Source organism: Electrophorus electricus, chromosome 17 (assembly GCF_013358815.1).
Source record: "Electrophorus electricus isolate fEleEle1 chromosome 17, fEleEle1.pri, whole genome shotgun sequence".
In the NCBI taxonomy this organism is placed as follows: Eukaryota; Metazoa; Chordata; class Actinopteri; order Gymnotiformes; family Gymnotidae; genus Electrophorus; species Electrophorus electricus.
In genome coordinates this window covers 9,227,430-9,245,526 of record NC_049551.1, presented here as the reverse complement: position 1 = coordinate 9,245,526, position 18,097 = coordinate 9,227,430, and the positions used below count along the sequence as shown (strand labels likewise).

Below are 18,097 nucleotides of genomic sequence, written 5' to 3'. Positions count from 1 at the left end.
TAGCAGAGAGCAGATAACCACCCGGCTTTATCTGAAGGGTTGCTAGAGTGATCCTCTCCAGCAGACAAACAACATGAGAGGCTTGGAGAGTGCGCTCAAGAGGTTAGAGGCGCAGGGCTCCTTGAGGCTTCCCAGACTAGTCCACATTAAAGACCAGCCTGACGTATAGGCAGGCTGACCTTTAACAAGTTTGCTAACTGCTCTTGAAGCCTCAAAAAGTCCTTGACAAAAAGTTGAAAGTGCTAAGTGCTCCTTAATGCCTGCCTCTGATACCACAGTGGCCTTTGGTGTGAACCCAGCAAGTGTCCAGAGCAAAGTCATAACTCAGTAATAAAACAAACACACACACACACACACAATTAAAAGAGAAATGGATATCCTTTGTTCCTGCCATACAACCCTTTAATAAAGCCATGTTTTCACAAGCTGATGAACCTTCCGATTGTCATCGAGACCTTATCAACCATTTTAGCCCTTAACGGTCTGTAAGCTTATGCTGGAGTTCCTGCTCCAACCTGACACAGCTCAGCTCAGTTCTGGACACTTACAAGCGCTGGCAGGCTCTGAGGTGCACGGCCATTCTGTTTAGAGGCTTTAATACGCTGACGGAGGCCAGAGAAACACATTGCACTGCTTCACATTGATTAAGCCTGAGAAGCCCTCACTGAGGAAGCCCGCTCCCAATTGATCCAATTAGCAAAGACTGTGGAAGACTGTCATGAGAGCCAAAGCTAATGTTGTCCCCAGCTCAGGCTGGCTGCTTTAAAACATGGACTGTTACATGATATGGAGAAAGAGAATAATCCATGTCCGGCTGGGAGAGAATGTCTTTTGATACAAACGTTTCAGTACAATGTTCGCAACTCCCAGTGTGCTTAGATGTCACTTATTTAAAACTGAGTTGCTGTAATATGCACAACACTTGTTTGTTTGTTAACTAGTGCAGGAGAAACTGAGTGTGGTCCACAACTCGAAGCATCTGAAAATACTGCTTTTAGACCAGCTTCTGTGTCTAACATCACCAGAAAATGGGAAGGAATCTGATACTAGGTCACTCTCCAGAATGTCTTACCTGCACCCATGGATAGGTGGACCCTAGCTCCTCTATCAACTCAGCCCACTTGTCAATCACCTTGCGGATCTCCCCTGGTTGCATTAAGGGAAGGGTGATGTCCGACCAGGGGTGAAAGCACATGACCTTACTGAGGGAAAACAAGCATTAGATAAGTCATATCCATTTGAATGTAACATCAAAACATTCCTATAACCCAATTTCCCCTTCTACCAAAAAAACTAAAGAATCATTTTGTTTTCCCTTAGTCACTTCAAAGTAATCTTCACAGATCTGCATCTGCTAGTGGCATGTCCAATGCAAAGGCCACAGGGTACAAGTCGCAGATTGCATGTTATCAAATTAAATGTGTGCCGCACTGCATGTAGGACTGATTCCCTCTACACACTGACACCTTTGATCCTGACCGCTGCATAATAAAAAGGGCAACCTCCCTACGTGCGCGCTAGTTCCCCATTCCACACACCGCGGTGGGAGTTCGTAGGCACTCTATGCACTGCGCTGCGCTAGTCGACACTGACCCCAGACTTCCCAGCAGTCTTTCACCCAGGCCGAGACGGTAGGACATGGCTAGCTTCAAAGGGCACACAGCAGCCCTCTCCAAAGCAGAGCCCCCCTCTGATCTACTCCTTAGCTCCTCATCTGCGGCCAGGACTTAGCAGTCCGCTGCGCGCGACTTGTCGGCACCTCAAGCGGCGCGTTCGGTAACTCAAGCAAAACAACATGAGCTGCCCATGTGAGGAAGGAAGACCTGAGGGAAGGTCACAGGAGACTTTCCTATGCTAGCCTTTGCTGAGGCTGGAGCACTAATTGGCTTCCTACACGCACACAAACACACACATCACTACTTCAGACAGGTCAGTGGAGTCTGAGTGCTTTAGTGGAGTTTTCATTTTCAAGCCAGTGTAGTAAAAGGGATGGAGCCAGGGAAGATAAAAATTATATGACTTAACACTGCTGGCTGACTTTTTTTTTTTTTTTTTTTTTTTAAAGAATAAAGTTTAACTTTGACTTTTTTATGCTGGTAAATCGAAAATGTGCACAGCTGTTCGACTAAAGGTCATAACAGATCACAGATCAACTTGAGCATAACATCTCACCACACTAGAATTTCATCAGTTACACAGTCTTGATGACAGCACCACCTAGTGTTCGTAAGAGATGTCAGCTAGCACTTCAGTTCCTGACATCAAAAAAACAATCAGGCTTGTGTTGTCCACTCAGTGCTAATCATATATTTCAGTCCGGAAACACATCCTGTATACATGCTCTGTTTTAGTTAGCCAAATTGTATGTCTGCATAGGTCATATTCAAAAAGATGTGAGCCAGACCCGGACACACAATACATCACTTTAAAATAAATGACATTTAGGCTTTCTTTAGTCAAACAGAAAATTCTCTTCTCTGATCTGATTTTGTACCTTAAGCCTAAAACATCACATGACTACAGCAACAGATCTTTCCCACATTCACTTACCAACAGAGTGCTGCTCTTGAAGATTTTAGGCCAGAACATGACTAAACTATCCATAAGCTCCCTAAAGTCTGTGCATTCCTTTTCAAAGTAAGAACCCTACACAACACCACATGACAGTCACATACAGCACTGTGCACACCAATAAATCAACCTGCAACACAGAAAGTGAACAGATGCAGAGGAAACTTTGGTAGCATGAAAACAGCCCACAAAAGGCATGTTCCACCTCATTAAGGAACTACACCAGTGCTGATAGAAGCCCTGACCCAGCACCCCCACCCCGCCCCCCACTTATTGATTTAACTTCAATTTGCCACAAGTTTGAATACAAAAATCATTCGGCTTTGCCCTTTCTCCTCGAATAGCAGCTTCTCTGGAGAGGACACAAAGCATTAGTGTTCCAGCACTGGGCACTAATAAGCTAAGGGAAAGCGCTTCCTTAGACTGTGTAGCCAGGAGCCAAATGTACAGTGCTCAGAAAATGTAAGGGACCTCGATTCCCTCAAAGCAAAATGGCCATTGTTTACAATTTATCTGACAGGAAGGGAGAACTAGAGTCTTACTTCTCATAGTTACAGCGGTCTCCTTTACTATGGGTACCTTCCAAAAATACATCCAACATAGTATATTGGATACAATAATAAAAACACTCAGACAAGTTATTTTCACTTCTGATATGTCTGAATGAACAATGCATGCACACAGCTTCCTAAATAGCTCAAGAATGTCTCCTGTAGATCATGTGTTCATTATTCAGTCAATGCACATGCAGACAAATCCTACTGTGAAAGTCTAATGGAAATTGAGACAGGAGGCTTGGCTGAGCATGTGCCTGTGGAATGAATGGGGAAGACTGTTGCACGTTTGGTCTGAGGGAGCATAATAGGCCTCTGGGTATTCTACAGAAAAGGATGAAGTTTTCTCACCAAATCCCCCTTGCAGCTTTGGCCTGGAACAGAGGGTGATAATTTGAACCTATGACACATAAGGAACATATGGTCTTTGGGAAACAATGTTTCCATACACAAAATTGGAAGCAATAAAATGTAACAAGTACATATATACCCTTCTTTGCAGGTCTGCCCATTCAACAATTACTGTATCCAACTCTTGACCGAGATATTCTTCATCTATCATTTATGTATGCCCAGAGATTTCTCAGAGATATTCAGCAAAATGCTGGCTATAGCATAAAACAAATACATATTTGTGACCCACAACAAGTGACTGTCTGGGATGCCCAGGAAACTTCTCCTGGATGGATGGCAAGGTGACAGGACCCTGCTTGAGTGCTTGGAGCAATAAAACCTGCTGCTCTTACCAGGGTCTGGAGCATCTGGCTGCAGCGCAGGGAAGTCATTATCAAAGAGAAAAGTGCTGTCATACTCAGGATTCACCTGAAACAGCAGGTAAAATTGAAAGATTACGGTAGACTGAAGATTACATTCAAATTGTAGATTTTGCTAATAAAATGATCAAAATCTCCCTTGAAGGAAATTTGTTACAATTTGGAACTCATTAAAAATAGCATTAGTTCATAGCTGCATAAATTATCATTTCTTTTGCTTAGTCACATAAGATATAATGAATGAAGGCACCAGTTTCTGCAGCGAGCAAGGTTTTACCAGAGACTATAAAAAAAAGAAAAAAAATGAAAAATCAGCACCCACAATGCAGGATTACACTTTCAGGCACTCAAGGACATACTGAAAGTTGCTCAAATAAGACAATTTTAAGGCTACACACCATTACATGGACTCAGAGGACAACACAGAAAAAACGGACCATTATGTCTATGTGTACGACTGATAGTCTCCTAGAGCAAATAACTCACCACAGGTCTGTGTGTAACAACAGGAAATGACCTAGTGTGGTTATTCAGCACAAATTATTCAGGCCTTAAGACTTTGTAAATGAAATACTTTTGCCAAAACATATACACAACAAAGGTTGTCTGCAATAAAGGTAGAAATGTTTGCTGACTCCTGTTTCCACATGGCATATGAAAAACTAGAACGTGATTTCAGGGCCTAGGTCGGCACTGGTGACAAGTGACGAGTAGGCCTACATTCTATGGAGTTAACATATTACCTCCCCATTGGCCCTGGTGCTTAAAGGACAGAGGGGGTTGTTTGGGTCATGTCGCGGGATGTTTTCTTCAGGCGGTTTTTCTACTTGTCCTTTCCAGGGACGCTTCATCCGATGGGCTGAGACCAGAACCCAGGAGTCCCGCAGAGGATTATACCTTAGATGCTGGTGCTCTAATGAAACAAGGTAATGAGAGATGGTGTAAAAATAAACGTAAAAAACAGTGAGCCCAACGTAATGATAGATAGATATCAAATGGTGTAAAAGCTGGATGTATAAGACTGCCTACACGTTAAATAGTTCTCTCATCTATGCGTAGCCTACATTCATTTGAAATTCAGATGTAACTGAATGTAGAGGAAGTTGCAACTATGACAGTAATGGACGATCCAGGAGACCGATCACGAGTTAGCAGTGTGAAACAAAAGGCTACGGTATCTTCCGATAGTTTGGCTTGCGGTATAACTGTTTGTTAAATCCGTATATTCTCGCATAAACTGTCAGCCTCTTGAACAGAAAATATATGGGAAAATATAATGGGAGAACAATGACTTCGTATACTGCAGCCTAAGATAAAATTAGCCTGTGCCGACAAAATACCGAAGACAGAATGACATGTATGATTAGTCAGGGGTTATGAAGCCATTAACCTACCTCTGGGATCGAACCTGAGTTTGCTCTCACTATCCATGGTGCACTATGGTTTCAGTCTCCTCTAAAGGTAGAGTAACAGTGCACACAGAGAAAGTAGACCACTGTCCACAATGAAAATGGGTAACGACGCGCCAAGTCAATTATTTTAAAAGTGCTTAGAGAGTGCAATAGACAAGCTTCTAGATATGTCATCTCGTAGTCAGCTGGGGTCGTAGTGTCTTCCTTTGGGAAGTTTCTTGTCTTTTCCTGTAGACTTTAGTGGGTGCTTTTGCGTTAAAATAGCGCAAAATAAAAAAGCGATGCTGCTAGGTTCCAAATCAGTGTCATAAGATGAAATAAGTAAGTTCTATACAACTAAAGCGGTATTGTTGCATGTTCTGTAGTTTTACCTGTAACTAACGTTAAGGTATTTTTTATTATGCACTTAATTATTTGCGTATTTATGTACTATGTTGATGTTCGTAATTACACAGACACAGCGCGCGCTTCCTAGTAGCTATTTTGCAATATTTAATTGGTCGAAAGCAACTTAAGTTGACTGATGATTGGTCAAAAATGCATGTCAGGGTTCTCGTCACGTCGACCAACATCAGGTGTTTACAATGCTGGCTAGCTAGCTAGCTAGCCTGTCTGTCTGTTAGTTTTGTGAAATGATCTGTTTGGTAGAATGAAAGTGTGTCAAATGTTTTAAAGCCTTAGATTTTGATATACAGGTGTGGTGTTTGCGCTAACGTGTTTAATATTGCACTATAGCTGCGTCAGCAGTCGTATTCCTAATTACAATGTCCGTAACTACAAAATTTCTCAAACTCGTGGTGGCCGTTGGTGTGTTGGTCTTAGTGATCCAGTTCTTACAGTACTGGATGACACATAAGCGATATGTCTTTACAAAAGAGGAGGTTGCCAAATTGGCCAAACAGTACGCAGGTAAGCTCAGGTGTAAACTAGTGTAACAGGCTAGCAATTTTTTATTATTTATTTTTTATTGTACTTTGCTTGTGAGTTTAATCAAATTAGCTGGCTATTCGCGAGAATTCTAACCAAGCTAGTGTTAGTTAACCTAGTGATCTTATCTGGCTAAGTAGCAAGTTCTATTTGCCGGATACGATTATACCTAGCTGTTGTGCATAACCTGGCACATGATACGTTATCTAAATTAATTGATAGTAGACAAATTACTGCGTGACCATATAATTTCCAGTCTGACGTGTAAGGGAACATTGCTCTGCAGTTCCCACTTTCGCTATTCTGAATAGTTATTTGAAAGGTGACTATCTGGTATGGGTCATATTCACTACACACAACTGAGAGCCAGCCATACAGGACCTTAAGTTTTTTTAAACATTTGTAGGTTAATTCTCATCTTAAGTTGATTTGTTATCTGTTTTGATAATGATTGCATATTTTCCCCCCTTTTTAGATATAGACTAAAATTTATGCAGTACTTATTAGACGTTTTCAATAACTACTAATTAAGCTAATTTGTCAGACTTCCATGCAACAACAATACCGTGTATGTGTGTCTAGGTCAGGATCATGAACAGGCTTTCTCTAAAGTGGTCGTGGAGTTGCGGAAGCGGTACCCAGGACACATACTACCTGACGAGCACTTGCAGTGGGTGTTTGTGAATGCGGGTGGATGGATGGGTTCCATGTGCCTGCTCCATGCCTCTCTCACAGAGTATGTGCTGCTCTTTGGGACTGCGATCGACACAAGCGGACACTCAGGTGACTTAATCTTGCAGTACTGCGCAAAGGTTATAGACCAACTAAGAAGTTATTAGCTATTTATTTTAGTTATAAGTGTTTATTTGCATTTAAAAAACACTGTATAACACAAGCAAACAATAATATGCTACACCATTAAAGCACAAAAACTAATACAATAAAAAGTGCCAAGACATCATCAAAAGTCCTCGAGATCCTGTGAAAGGACTATAAAACACAAGTTTCTCTCTGAGGTTTAACTTGGAAAAAATATTTCCTAATGATGATATTTGTTAACTGATGGAATACAGTTAAATGACAGAACTCTTGCAGACTCAGCAGAAGTACAGAAGAACTTAACGGAAGCTATGTGGAAAAGAAGAAAATGTAGCCAAATCAAAGTAGTAAACTTTGTCAAATTTACCATTGGCTTACTTTTCTTTCTGGATCAAATATATACTTACTGCCCTGATAAATGGCTTTAGACAGAATTTTTATGGGTAGACTAATATGTTTTCACAATACTATAGATCAAGAAACTCTCACTGGACTTGGCTTTGCCTTAGCTTATGACTGGTATAACACATTTGTGAGCATGTTGCTTGGGTTGCTGTTTCAGACACATGTATTTTATAGCAAAACTAGTGCCTTATACAGCATTGAGTAAATGAAGTTCCTAGCTGTAAGGATAATCTCCATTTTGAAAGAGATGTGCTTATTTATTATTAATGTCTTCTTCAGGGCGTTATTGGGCAGAAATATCAGACACTATAATTTCTGGAACCTTCAGGCAGTGGAAAGAAGGAACAACTAAAAGTGAGACTTACTACCCAGGTATGACAGTAATGGTATATTTTTTCATAAGCTCCATATGCATATTGCATTTCTAGGCTTATTGTCCAACAGCATTGTGATCATCATTATATGTATCCAAAATATTTATGCACGTAGGATGCAAAGGTTTCAGGAAGTGACGTGTGTGTGTGTGTGTGTGTGTGTGTGTGTGTGTGTGTGTGTGTGTGTGATTTTGACAGGTGACACAATTGTTCACACAGTGGGAGAGGCTACCTCAGTGCAATGGAGTGCAGGGACCTGGATGGTGGAGTATGGCAGAGGGTTCATTCCCTCCACACTGGGCTTTGCTCTGGCAGACACGGTCTTCAGCACACAGGATTTCATAACATTGTACTACACTGTGTGTGTGTACATCAAGGGGATGCTACTGGAGGCCAATACCTTCCTGACTGAAGCTGGAATCTTCTGAAGATTACTTTGTTCTCTAGTGCCATACTGTATTTTCCAATGAGGCATGTTGTCCTAAATCAGATTGATATGGCTGTGGTGGTGTTTTCTACATGGACAGCTAAAAACTGTGAACTGCACTTTTACAAGGCACTCACCGTCAACCTGATGATGGAATGTAACTCATTTGAATTAAAAAAAGTGTGGAATGACTAAGTGTTGAAGGTAGAACAGTTTCATGTGTTAGTCCCTTACTGTCTGCACCGTCAGGTGTGAATATTATTAATAGTTATTATATCTACTGTTCCTTCATGTTCCCTGGGAAATACTTTACTTTCAAATTGATACTGATTTGTTCTTCAAAATAAAACTAGCTTGTACTGTTCTGTGCTGTAAGCTTTCTTGTGAGAAAATTACCTGATAGAAATAATTCCATTTACTGAATACAAAACTGAAAAAAAAGGGAAAAAAAATTACTTTTTTTTTTTTTTTGGTCTATCTGATGCCTCTGGTTTGCCAGCGTCGTCTCAGAGGTAGCCGATGAACGAATATCTAGGATACAAGATCATTTGCGTGGAACACTAGCTAGCAGTTCTGTGCCAGGTCTGTACGTGGGTGGTTGGCTGCGTTGCTCCTCTACGTAGCTAGCTATCAACAGTATGGAGCTATCTTTTCAAGCTATGAAAACTGCAACTCAAGCAAGGGAAGCTGTAAGTAAACTAAATGGTTAGTTAGCTAGCTATCATTTTTATTTTTTGTATCACGTACATCTCTTTTAGCTATGTAACGGCTAGCTAGCTGGCTAACCTAGTCAGCTGCTATTGGTTAGCTAGCCTAGCTCTAAAGTGATTCCTTGCATCTACCTACCTAGTATGTTTTAGTGAATACGTTTTTGGTTTTTTTTAAGAACATTAGGAAGGTCATTTTAATTTGTTCGTTCATTCTGTGTGGGAGGTTGTTTAATTTGGTATTAGTGCGGTAAAGTTAATTGTCTACTTTTGCTCTGTTAATTGTATTAAGCTCTATGGAGTCCTGCGTTTCCTAGGCAACCCGTCACATGGTTATTATTGCATATTCTTCATTTCGAAGATTTGGCGTCATCTTGTGGAAATTTATTTCATAGTCCTCGGGGTGTCATAGAAGATTGGGGCGTCTTCTCCAATCCCGTTTGATGATTTCCCTGCGTAAAAAACACCTGTTCTTAACCCGTCTTCGTCTCCAGAAAATAATCCATAACATTTCTAGAAAATATATTTGACAAAGATTTTGACACATCACCCATTTTTTATTTGTAGAATTTAACTCTGATGCCCTTGACGTAAATACTATCTATGCTTTAATCATATTTACCTGCCTGCCCCCCCACCCCGCTCAAAAATATATATATATATATATATATATTACAGTTGAAGAAAAATTAGAAAAATGACTTGCATCATAAAAACTAATGTGACTAATGTAGCAAGTGTTATAGTTTTCACCTAAATTGTTATATTGGATATGTGTTGTTTTTTATTCTTCTTTGCTCTTGTCTTTTCTTTTCTCTGTGCCATGCCCTTTTCCTTTGTATTGAAAAGATAGCAACATAGCGACTGAACTTGATGAACACTGATTCTTAGTGTAACCCTGCAAAAACCTGATAGAAACACACACACCTGTGTAGTCAATAGTGAATTCTCATGTTTTAGGTCATTTTAAACAGTGGAAACATCAGTGACTTTATGTTATTTTAGGATGAACTGAGAACAGAGACAAGAAAAAGAAAATTGCTTGTTTTAATTTATCATCATTTAATGGAGGAGGGGTGAGTTTCTTCTTTCATAATGAACCTGCTTTATTCTTGGTAAGTATTTAGATTCAGAGAACAGCGCTCAGTCTAATCTTCTTTTTTCACAACTGTGAAGATATTTAGATGCTGCTAATGCACTGGAACAAGAGACCAGTTTTGGACTGCGCCGGTTTGAAGTGTGTGACAATGTTGACTTGGACACAATTCTCATGGAGTATGAAAGCTTTTATTTTGTTAAGTTTCAGAAATACCCCAAGATAACTAAGAAACTGCCAGAGCAAGGTAGGTGTGATTATGACACACTGACTTTGTTCATTTTGTCTTATGCATAATAGAATATGCACCAGAGAACGACATGCTAGTTTAGTCTTCAGTCTTCAATCTATTGCATCTTATACCACACAGGGGAGAAAAGATTTGTTAGAAGCTGTGGTAAAAAGAGGTGAGTATGCTTGATGTATTTACCAAGAATGCATAATGCACACAATAAACAATTATCTTCTTTTAAGCTAATTTGTATTTATGTTTTAAAGGACACCATGCATAACTCAAACACTGCCCAAAATCACCTCTGTCCAGCGACCCCTTTCCAGGACCGGGATTAAAAAGTTAGAATGTCAAGCAGTAGCCAAGGACTCCACTAAATCTGCCTGTGTGAGCGTCTTCATTCTCCTTCTCTGTATCGGCCATTTAAAGGGCAAATATACAAAGTGGTGAGATACCAAATATTGCCCTGCTTGTAGGCTTTCCTCTGTCATGGTCTGAGTGCACCAACGGCACATCTGTTCCCATTTCAGGAGAACGGAGTCTCGTCTCTGGCAGAGAGCACAGAACTTCACTTAAATGTGTCTTCCATAATCAGGAACGGAGGAGGTGAAGGGATCCAGATGAAAAAGGTGACTCCATTATGATAAACTGTCTGGTGAAACATCTGCTCCTAAATTACAGTTAATTTCACAAAATATGTGTTAAAGACAGATGTGAAAATTATGGTTAATGCAATTTCTCCTCTTTATCCTTTAATCCAGGATTCAATTAAAGGAACTTTTAATGAGATGGCTGCAAACAACTGCAATCTAGAACCCTCAGTAAATTTCACTGCCTTCTAACAAACACATTAAGAAAATTCCTACATGTTTTGTCCACTATTAGTACACAAGTGGTTTGATAAGACAAGATCTATGTGTATTTTATTGGTGGTCTTATCCATGGTGATAGCATTGCTGATGATTGTGCTATGAACAGCTGATTGGGAAATGCATGGTTTCTCTCTCACCTTGGGGCAGGAGAGGCTGCTCAAACCCATCAGTACCTTTTGTGGTACAAGCAATGAGATGAAAGAGCTAGCAGCTGTCATTAGTAGGGTAGGTGCAGTCTGCACATCTTACATTTCAATAGTTTTGCACTTAAGAAAAAAAAGACAACTAGTGCAGTGTGGCATTTAATCATAGATTCAGTACAGTCCTATTTAATTATAATCTATAATCAAATTGATCTAGTCTTTCGCAGTCTATGCTAGGTAATGTCTTTCAACAGAGTATATGTGAGTTTGTATATGTGAACCCACATAGCCGAATAGATATTAATGAATTGCTGTGTTTCATCTTCATCCTGTCTTTCCCTAAAGGATATCTATTTACACAACCCCAACGTGTGCTGGGATGACATTATAGGCCTGGAGGCAGCCAAGCGATTACTCAAAGAGGCTGTCGTCTACCCCATTAAGGTGCCAGTCTGCTAAACAGTGTGGTATTTCTCAAGTTGCCACTGCCCTTCGATTCTGAATATCTCACTAAAGGCTACAGGAGAGTGCTGCACAGGCGCTTATAGCTTCAGCTGACATTAAATCCATACTTGAATACCATCCAGTCTTGACACTCTCCATCTCTTAGTCATTCCTGCCTCCTCTGCTGGTGACAAATTTGCGTCAGGGTCCTGACACACAGGACACAGGAACGATACCGCTTCCTCTCTTTCTTATATAAAGGCAGAGTGGTATGTTTGTGAAGGGATTGTGATGTAAAAAGTTGCTCCGAAATTTACACATAATAAGGCCTGAAATGCAAAATAGGTATAGAAAGTCGCTGTTATGTGGATTATCAGGACTACCATCATAGCCATTCTAGTGTATTAAAGCAGCTCAGTGAATGTAGTTTGTCAATACAAAGAGGCTCCCCTGGGCTTCAGCTAAGACTGCCTGCCAATAAGCCCCTCAATAATGTGCAGTTTTTAAGAGGCCACTATACTTATATGTATAAGTTAAAATGGTATTAGTGAAATCAATGTGTAATGTTAATTACGACCTGTATATCTTTCTTCCTGTCCAGTACCCCCAACTGTTCACTGGTATTCTCTCCCCATGGAAGGGTCTGCTGCTCTACGGGCCTCCAGGTTAGTGTTCATAAGCAATATGTCAGCTTTTATAATTGGACTTAATGAAATATTGCATAACAGACATCATTTGCTGCTAATTTGTAATGAATCTGGCTCATGATGAAGGCTTACTGCAATGAGGCAGTGCCAGGATTTTCTGCGGCAGACGTCCAACATGCATTGCTCCTGCTATTTTGAGGTTGTAACAAGCAGTTTCAGCAAGGACTGGAAAAATATAACAATCCTAAAAACAGCTCTTCTTACAGGTCCTTGCAATACTCGATGCCTAGTCCCCTACTCACCTAGTCCACATTACTACAACAGCCTGTTATTTACATGATATGGACAGGACCTGGGCCGAGGCTGTCACTTTTTATTATGATCTTGTAAATCTCAGGTACAGGCAAAACAATGTTGGCCAAAGCCGTAGCCACCGAGTGCAGCACCACGTTCTTTAACATCTCTGCCTCCAGCATTGTCAGCAAATGGAGAGGAGACTCTGAGAAGCTGGTTCGGGTCAGTGTCTCCTCCAGTATTGCATTTACATTTAGCTGATGCTTTTATCCAAAGCAACTTACAATTATGACCGAACACAATTCAAGCAATTTAGGGTTAAGGGCCTTGCTCAGGCAACACCAGGAAACTTGGCAGTAGTGTGGCTTGAACCAGCAACCTTCTGAATTCTAGTCAAGTACCTTAACCACTGATCCACCACTACACCTGTAGGATTGAAGAATATTCTTCACTGGAGGGGCTTAATGTCATTCCACAGTTACACAGTGAAATGAAATTAGCACTTACAGCCCCTCCAGGTGGAGCTCAGTTATTGTGATTTGATCCATTCTTATGTGTCTTCGACAGGTTCTGTTTGAACTGGCGAGGTACCATGCCCCATCCACCATCTTTCTGGATGAACTGGAATCAGTGATGGGCCAGAGAGGTGTTGGACATGGGTACGAGCCAAAACCCTCCCCCAAAACTCTACTGGACTGTTCTGTCTTCAAAGGCATACATCAGATATTAAACATTTGTATTTTGTTCAAGTGATAAATGTATGGGATGAATATGGTATAAGTATACAGTACAATAAATAGGTATCTAGGACTCCAGTCCTTTGGTGTGAATTACTCCTTGTCCGTTCTACTAAGAGGTGAGCATGAAGGCAGCAGACGGATGAAAACCGAGTTGCTGGTGCAGATGGATGGACTTGCACGCTCCAACGACCTGGTGTTTGTGCTGGCTGCCTCAAACCTACCCTGGTGAGTAGGTACAAACATGCTGTGTTTGGAAGAAAGCTATAGCACACTGTAGTGTGATAGTGATGAGTGCCATAGTGCGAGTCTCCTGATGTCTCTTTGCTCTCACTTGATTTCAGGGAGCTGGACTATGCTATGCTGCGGCGACTAGAGAAGAGGATACTAGTGGGTCTTCCATCTGGGCCAGCAAGGCAGGCCATGATCAACCATTGGCTTCCTCCAGTCAGCAACACAGGAGGGGTGGAGCTTCGAACCCAGCTAGCATATGATGTGCTGGCAGAGGTGGGTCATACAAGCAAGCCTCCCTCAACAATGGCACAAGAAGTACATTGAATAATAGGTACTAGTAACAGAGGGTTTCTCTTTAAGGAGACAGAGGGTTATTCCGGCTCAGATATCAGACTTGTGTGTAAAGAGGCTGCAATGAGGCCTGTCCGGAAGATTTTTGACACCCTGGAAAATGACAGTGAGGGTAAGATGCAAGTTGCCTCTCACCTCCAAACTACATATTCCTTCTACTTCTTCCTTCAAAATGTCCTCTACTGCCCTCCCTCATCTCCACAGGTCACTGTGATGTACCACATATTGAGCTAGAAATGGTGACCACAGAGGATTTCCTGGAGGTAATCGCTCACACCAAACCGTCAGCCAGGAGCCTATCTGACAGATTCTCTGCCTGGGAGAGAGAGTACGAGTCTGTTTGAGGTGACAACCTAGATGGTTCTCACGATGATAGTGGCATTATCAGTTGTTTTTTTTGTGATTCATCACATCTGCCTACGTTTGCAATTTGATCATATGATTACTATAACATAAAATACAAATACAGAGTTGGCCCACAAATTTACATAAAAATCTCAAAAATAAAATGCTTTATTTTATCTTATGTACTTTTATTTAGGAAAGGTAGTTTTGCTTAACTTCTGTATTTTATGGGGGGTTTTTTTATATAATGACTACATGTACAGTTCCCCTGGTCTGGAGTGAATATTCATTGCATTCTAAAGCATGGGAAAATGGATGTCTTTTTAGGTTGGGGAAACACTAGTTTTGCATTTACAGCAATGGCAAATGTTCTTATCTAGAACAACTTATGTTTATGATTATGACAGTACATGTACTCTCTGGGAATTGAACCCATGACTTTGGTGTTGTTAGAATGTTGCTCTACATCCTCTAACAGGTGAGCTACAAGTTTATTACCAGTTCCATCTTGTGATTAATGATGTGATTAAGTCAGTTGAACCCTACTGTATCAAAAACATGCATGACAGGAGATTACTGGAGCACATTCTGTTTCCTATGTGTTACATGCAAGGTAATCTTTTCCTCCAACCAAAACTCCTGCTCATGTCCCACCATGTACCCAGACATCACCAAATTTTCAAACAGCATCAGCAGACTCATTTAGCTTCAAGCAGATGTTGAAGGATATAATTTACAGCCTCTGGAAAGCTGTCACAAGTCAGATGAGGCGAAGGGTTTATTTTGCCTTCATCACCTGCTCTATATTTACCTAAGAACAAGAAAAAACATATGGGTTATGTATTATGAGTATCTCATAATACAGTGTACTGAAGTGAGCTGAGATTATCAAACAATAATTAATTTCAAATAATGTAATATTTTACCAGTTTTGACTAATATTCCCAGCATTCCTGTGTTCTGAGCTCCACCAACGTCATCCCTAGCATCCTGTAAAGGCAAACACCACAGCAGTATTTCAATTTGAAACATTACTTAAATGTCTATTGTTTACACATATACAATATTTCTTTCTCACCAATGCAGTCAAACCATACAACACGTGACCCAAAGCATCCAACGTTGCAAATGCAAAATCATGCTTACATCTCCGATCATCACGGCCTCCTCTGGGCTGCAGTTCAGGTCACGCAGGGCCTCCAGGAAGAAGGTTTTCTCAGGTTTGCCCACCACGATGGCCTGCGTGTCGGTGGCATACTCCAGTCCATTCACAAATGGACCGGGCCCCAGTGCTAGGCCGTCCTTCCGCTTATAGTAGCGGGCTTTGTGAATGGCAATGAGAGGAGCACCCTCCAGAATAAGCCTAATGCAGACCCAAGACGAGCATGATGCCATCACTAGCTGATACAAATGCTTGCTTGCAATGCATCCTTAACTGCGGTTACATGTGCTTAAATATGGTTTTATTCTGTGGACTCTATGGTTTTTTATAGCTACACACAGACATGGGATGAAATTTGGCATTTTAGCTAAAAGTGGGAATGTTCACTGTCCTTTTAATTAAACATGTAGTACAAAGCTTAAGGGACAGTGCATACTTAGAACAAGTAGATAGAGTGGGCAGTGGAGTATTGCAATTTTGCTCAGAATTGGATCAGAACATGTAAATATTTCTGCACCAAAATGTCACTTAATTTGAGTCCTCACCTGAAGGCCTTATTAAGCATTTGATAATTAAAGTGGTCTGGGGCTAAGCCTATCACAACAGCGTTAGGATTGTTGGTTTCGATTCCTGTGACAAGAACAAAGAAATTCTCACTTGAGAAAGCATGACAGTGTGTGCAACTGCCAATTTAAAAAATGCTAATAGAAACTACAAATAAGTAGAATCTTATGTCCTTATTAAGCCCTTTGTGAGATCAGGATCTAGCAGAAAGAACACTAAATTGTCATGCTATTCTGGACAGTACCCTCAGCTCACCCATGAAGTCCTCCAATGCACTGTCCTCTACCAGCAATAGGGGACGCACCATCTTCTGCTCCAGCAGATTACGAGCTGCAGTGAGTGAGGTAAATATCTCATGCTCTTCGATGTTAAACCGGAGCCGGCGTAGTCGTTCCAGCAGGGTTCTCTTACACTCCTTTGTTGTGTTAGTTACAAATTTCACAGACACTGGAGCATGTCGTAACCTTAGCAAATGAATATAGATACATTTTAAATAGTTACTGTATTCATTTAATTTGAAGGTCTTTGCCATCAATCCCATTGTATGTTGACTAACCTTGCAAGGGCTTCCTGGGCCCCTGGTACTGCAGTGTCCTCAATGTGAAGGGTTCCACTTAAGTCAATGAGCACTGTCTTCAGTGCGCGGCGAGATGTCATGACTTGCCTATCAAACCGCAAGAAACTAAAGTCACCCTGAGTAAGTCGCAGCCCTCTTGGGAGGGCCTATAACAGACTAGATTTCGTATTTCTTTTGGCCTGCTGGACTATGCTGAAACGCAATTTATAAATAAAAAGATTAAAATACTATAGCAACATAGTAGTCAAATATGTCTTTAATTGTTGTGTAACCAATAAAAATAAATGTTATTTATGCTATATTATGGATTATTAAAACAGCTCAACATATAAGAGGCATTGACTAACTTGTATTATTTATAAATATTAGCTACTTAGTGCAATGAAATCCCTAACGCTGAATTAACAATTAATGTTTTTTAAAACTCTGTATTAAACAAGCCCGCCAGGCTGTGTTTCGGCACCTGATCTGCATTTACCTGAACAGTTCAGGATTTGGAAAATCCTGCTAAAATACGTTTTTGTAAAATGCGGCCATTATACGCATCATAAGTCAAGGGAGTGATTTAGATAGACAGCAATAATCAGACTGCCAAAAAATCACACAAAGTTAATATCACAGCCAAATAAAAACATATAAATTAGGAAACTGTAGAATATACCGTTCGTGAATATCAGTGTGTAGGCTGTATTTATGCAGCTAAAAATTCGCGAAGAATCCCGTCTACTCCTAAAGTCGGCCCACATAGGGTTCAATAATCCCTTTAACTGGGCAATAAAACAAACTCATTTTTTTCACCCCTAAAGGCAAGATGATTTTATCTGAAACAGGCTGTAAAATAATAAGGCACTCGAAATTTAAGATTAAATCGGGAAAAGCCAAAAGAACCCTCATTTAGCTATCCCACGTGAGCTTTTTTTTTTTTTTTACGCACGCTTCCGTGTGGGGTCCTTCGTTTTGCTGTCCTGGTATATGCCTGTTTGGTTGATCATTTCGAAGTCATTTAATGGGGGTGAAATCAACGTTTTTGTTGTAATGGGATCAACATTTCACGAATAACCTGCAGTAAATTAGTCTCCATCTCTGATCCACTAAATCAATCATATTTTTACTTCAAAGTACATGTAATAGCTCAGATATAATGAGCATGTAACCATTTAAGAGGGTTAGTTAACTATGGGACAGAGTACTCATTCGCTAGAAGGAAAAGTATGTGGTTTACTTTTCCATCAACTAGAGATATTTTATTTATTTAAAACGCATTTTTGTGCAAATCGATTTAAAAGTGTCATCACTTATTGAAAAGTTGCTCATCAACATGAAAACTACCATTTTAGATTGAAAACTTTTCTTAAAATCCCGAATTAGAAACATTTTATATAAGGTTCGTAACTTCTTAACTGATTGGCCAACAATGAACTTTTAAAATT

The 18,097-nt window shown here is 40.4% G+C and overlaps 4 protein-coding genes across 5 annotated transcripts in view; 2 read left to right on the top strand and 2 right to left on the bottom strand.

The window, feature by feature from the left end:
- The window catches only part of galt (galactose-1-phosphate uridylyltransferase), a 54,566-nt gene extending 49,051 nt beyond the window's left edge, over nt 1-5,515 (bottom strand). The window contains exons 1-5 of the mRNA XM_035535919.1: nt 5,293-5,515; nt 4,642-4,811; nt 3,872-3,947; nt 3,477-3,525; nt 1,073-1,202 (exon numbers count right to left, since the gene is read on the bottom strand). Of these exons, the coding sequence (XP_035391812.1) occupies nt 1,073-1,202; nt 3,477-3,525; nt 3,872-3,947; nt 4,642-4,811; nt 5,293-5,329 (462 nt within the window). The 5' untranslated portion in view covers nt 5,330-5,515. The remainder of the gene's footprint in view (nt 1-1,072; nt 1,203-3,476; nt 3,526-3,871; nt 3,948-4,641; nt 4,812-5,292) is intronic.
- A 357-nt stretch (nt 5,516-5,872) lies between these two features.
- Nucleotides 5,873-8,627, top strand: sigmar1 (sigma non-opioid intracellular receptor 1). The gene is made up of 4 exons (XM_027031129.2): nt 5,873-6,219; nt 6,820-7,020; nt 7,741-7,833; nt 8,034-8,627. The coding sequence occupies exons 1-4, from the start codon at nt 6,075-6,077 to the stop codon at nt 8,261-8,263; spliced, it is 669 nt and encodes a 222-aa protein (XP_026886930.1). The 5' UTR covers nt 5,873-6,074; the 3' UTR covers nt 8,264-8,627.
- Nucleotides 8,628-8,845: 218 nt separating this feature from the next.
- On the top strand, nt 8,846-14,766 carry katnal2 (katanin p60 subunit A-like 2). 2 transcript variants are annotated; one of them, XM_027031134.2, is made up of 16 exons: nt 8,846-8,951; nt 9,975-10,045; nt 10,146-10,312; nt 10,436-10,472; nt 10,564-10,684; nt 10,828-10,926; nt 11,059-11,118; nt 11,317-11,394; nt 11,658-11,756; nt 12,358-12,421; nt 12,801-12,919; nt 13,265-13,356; nt 13,552-13,662; nt 13,779-13,941; nt 14,029-14,131; nt 14,224-14,766. In XM_027031134.2, exons 1-16 carry the CDS (start codon nt 8,901-8,903, stop codon nt 14,361-14,363), a joined length of 1,575 nt encoding a protein of 524 aa, XP_026886935.1. In that variant the 5' UTR covers nt 8,846-8,900; the 3' UTR covers nt 14,364-14,766. The 2 variants fall into 2 exon arrangements, with proteins under 2 accessions (XP_026886935.1, XP_026886936.1); XM_027031135.2 differs by lacking the exon at nt 9,975-10,045 and having other exon boundaries at nt 8,865-8,951.
- hdhd2 (haloacid dehalogenase-like hydrolase domain containing 2) lies at nt 14,517-17,602 on the bottom strand. Its single transcript, XM_027031136.2, has 7 exons — nt 17,329-17,602; nt 16,647-16,754; nt 16,346-16,554; nt 16,072-16,156; nt 15,511-15,727; nt 15,291-15,354; nt 14,517-15,175 (listed from the first exon to the last, which is right to left on the bottom strand). Exons 2-7 carry the CDS (start codon nt 16,745-16,747, stop codon nt 15,063-15,065), a joined length of 789 nt encoding a protein of 262 aa, XP_026886937.2. The 5' UTR covers nt 16,748-16,754; nt 17,329-17,602; the 3' UTR covers nt 14,517-15,062.
- Between the last annotated feature and the right edge of the window lie 495 nt (nt 17,603-18,097).

Excerpts from the sequence above, each read along its gene's own strand:
- sigmar1 (XM_027031129.2), top strand. The coding sequence starts at position 6,075 with ATGTCCGTAACTACAAAATTTCTCAAACTCGTGGTGGCCGTTGGTGTG. Across the intron at positions 6,220-6,819 it reads ATTGGCCAAACAGTACGCAG|GTCAGGATCATGAACAGGCT; the intron begins GTAAGCTCAGGT and ends ATGTGTGTCTAG. Across the intron at positions 7,834-8,033 it reads AAGTGAGACTTACTACCCAG|GTGACACAATTGTTCACACA; the intron begins GTATGACAGTAA and ends TGATTTTGACAG.
- katnal2 (XM_027031134.2), top strand. The coding sequence starts at position 8,901 with ATGGAGCTATCTTTTCAAGCTATGAAAACTGCAACTCAAGCAAGGGAA. Across the intron at positions 12,422-12,800 it reads GCTGCTCTACGGGCCTCCAG|GTACAGGCAAAACAATGTTG; the intron begins GTTAGTGTTCAT and ends TGTAAATCTCAG. Across the intron at positions 13,357-13,551 it reads CAGAGAGGTGTTGGACATGG|AGGTGAGCATGAAGGCAGCA; the intron begins GTACGAGCCAAA and ends CGTTCTACTAAG.
- hdhd2 (XM_027031136.2), bottom strand. The coding sequence starts at position 16,747 with ATGACATCTCGCCGCGCACTGAAGACAGTGCTCATTGACTTAAGTGGA. Across the intron at positions 16,555-16,646 it reads GCCCAGGAAGCCCTTGCAAG|GTTACGACATGCTCCAGTGT; the intron begins GTTAGTCAACAT and ends TCATTTGCTAAG. Across the intron at positions 16,157-16,345 it reads TGCATTGGAGGACTTCATGG|GAATCGAAACCAACAATCCT; the intron begins GTGAGCTGAGGG and ends TTCTTGTCACAG.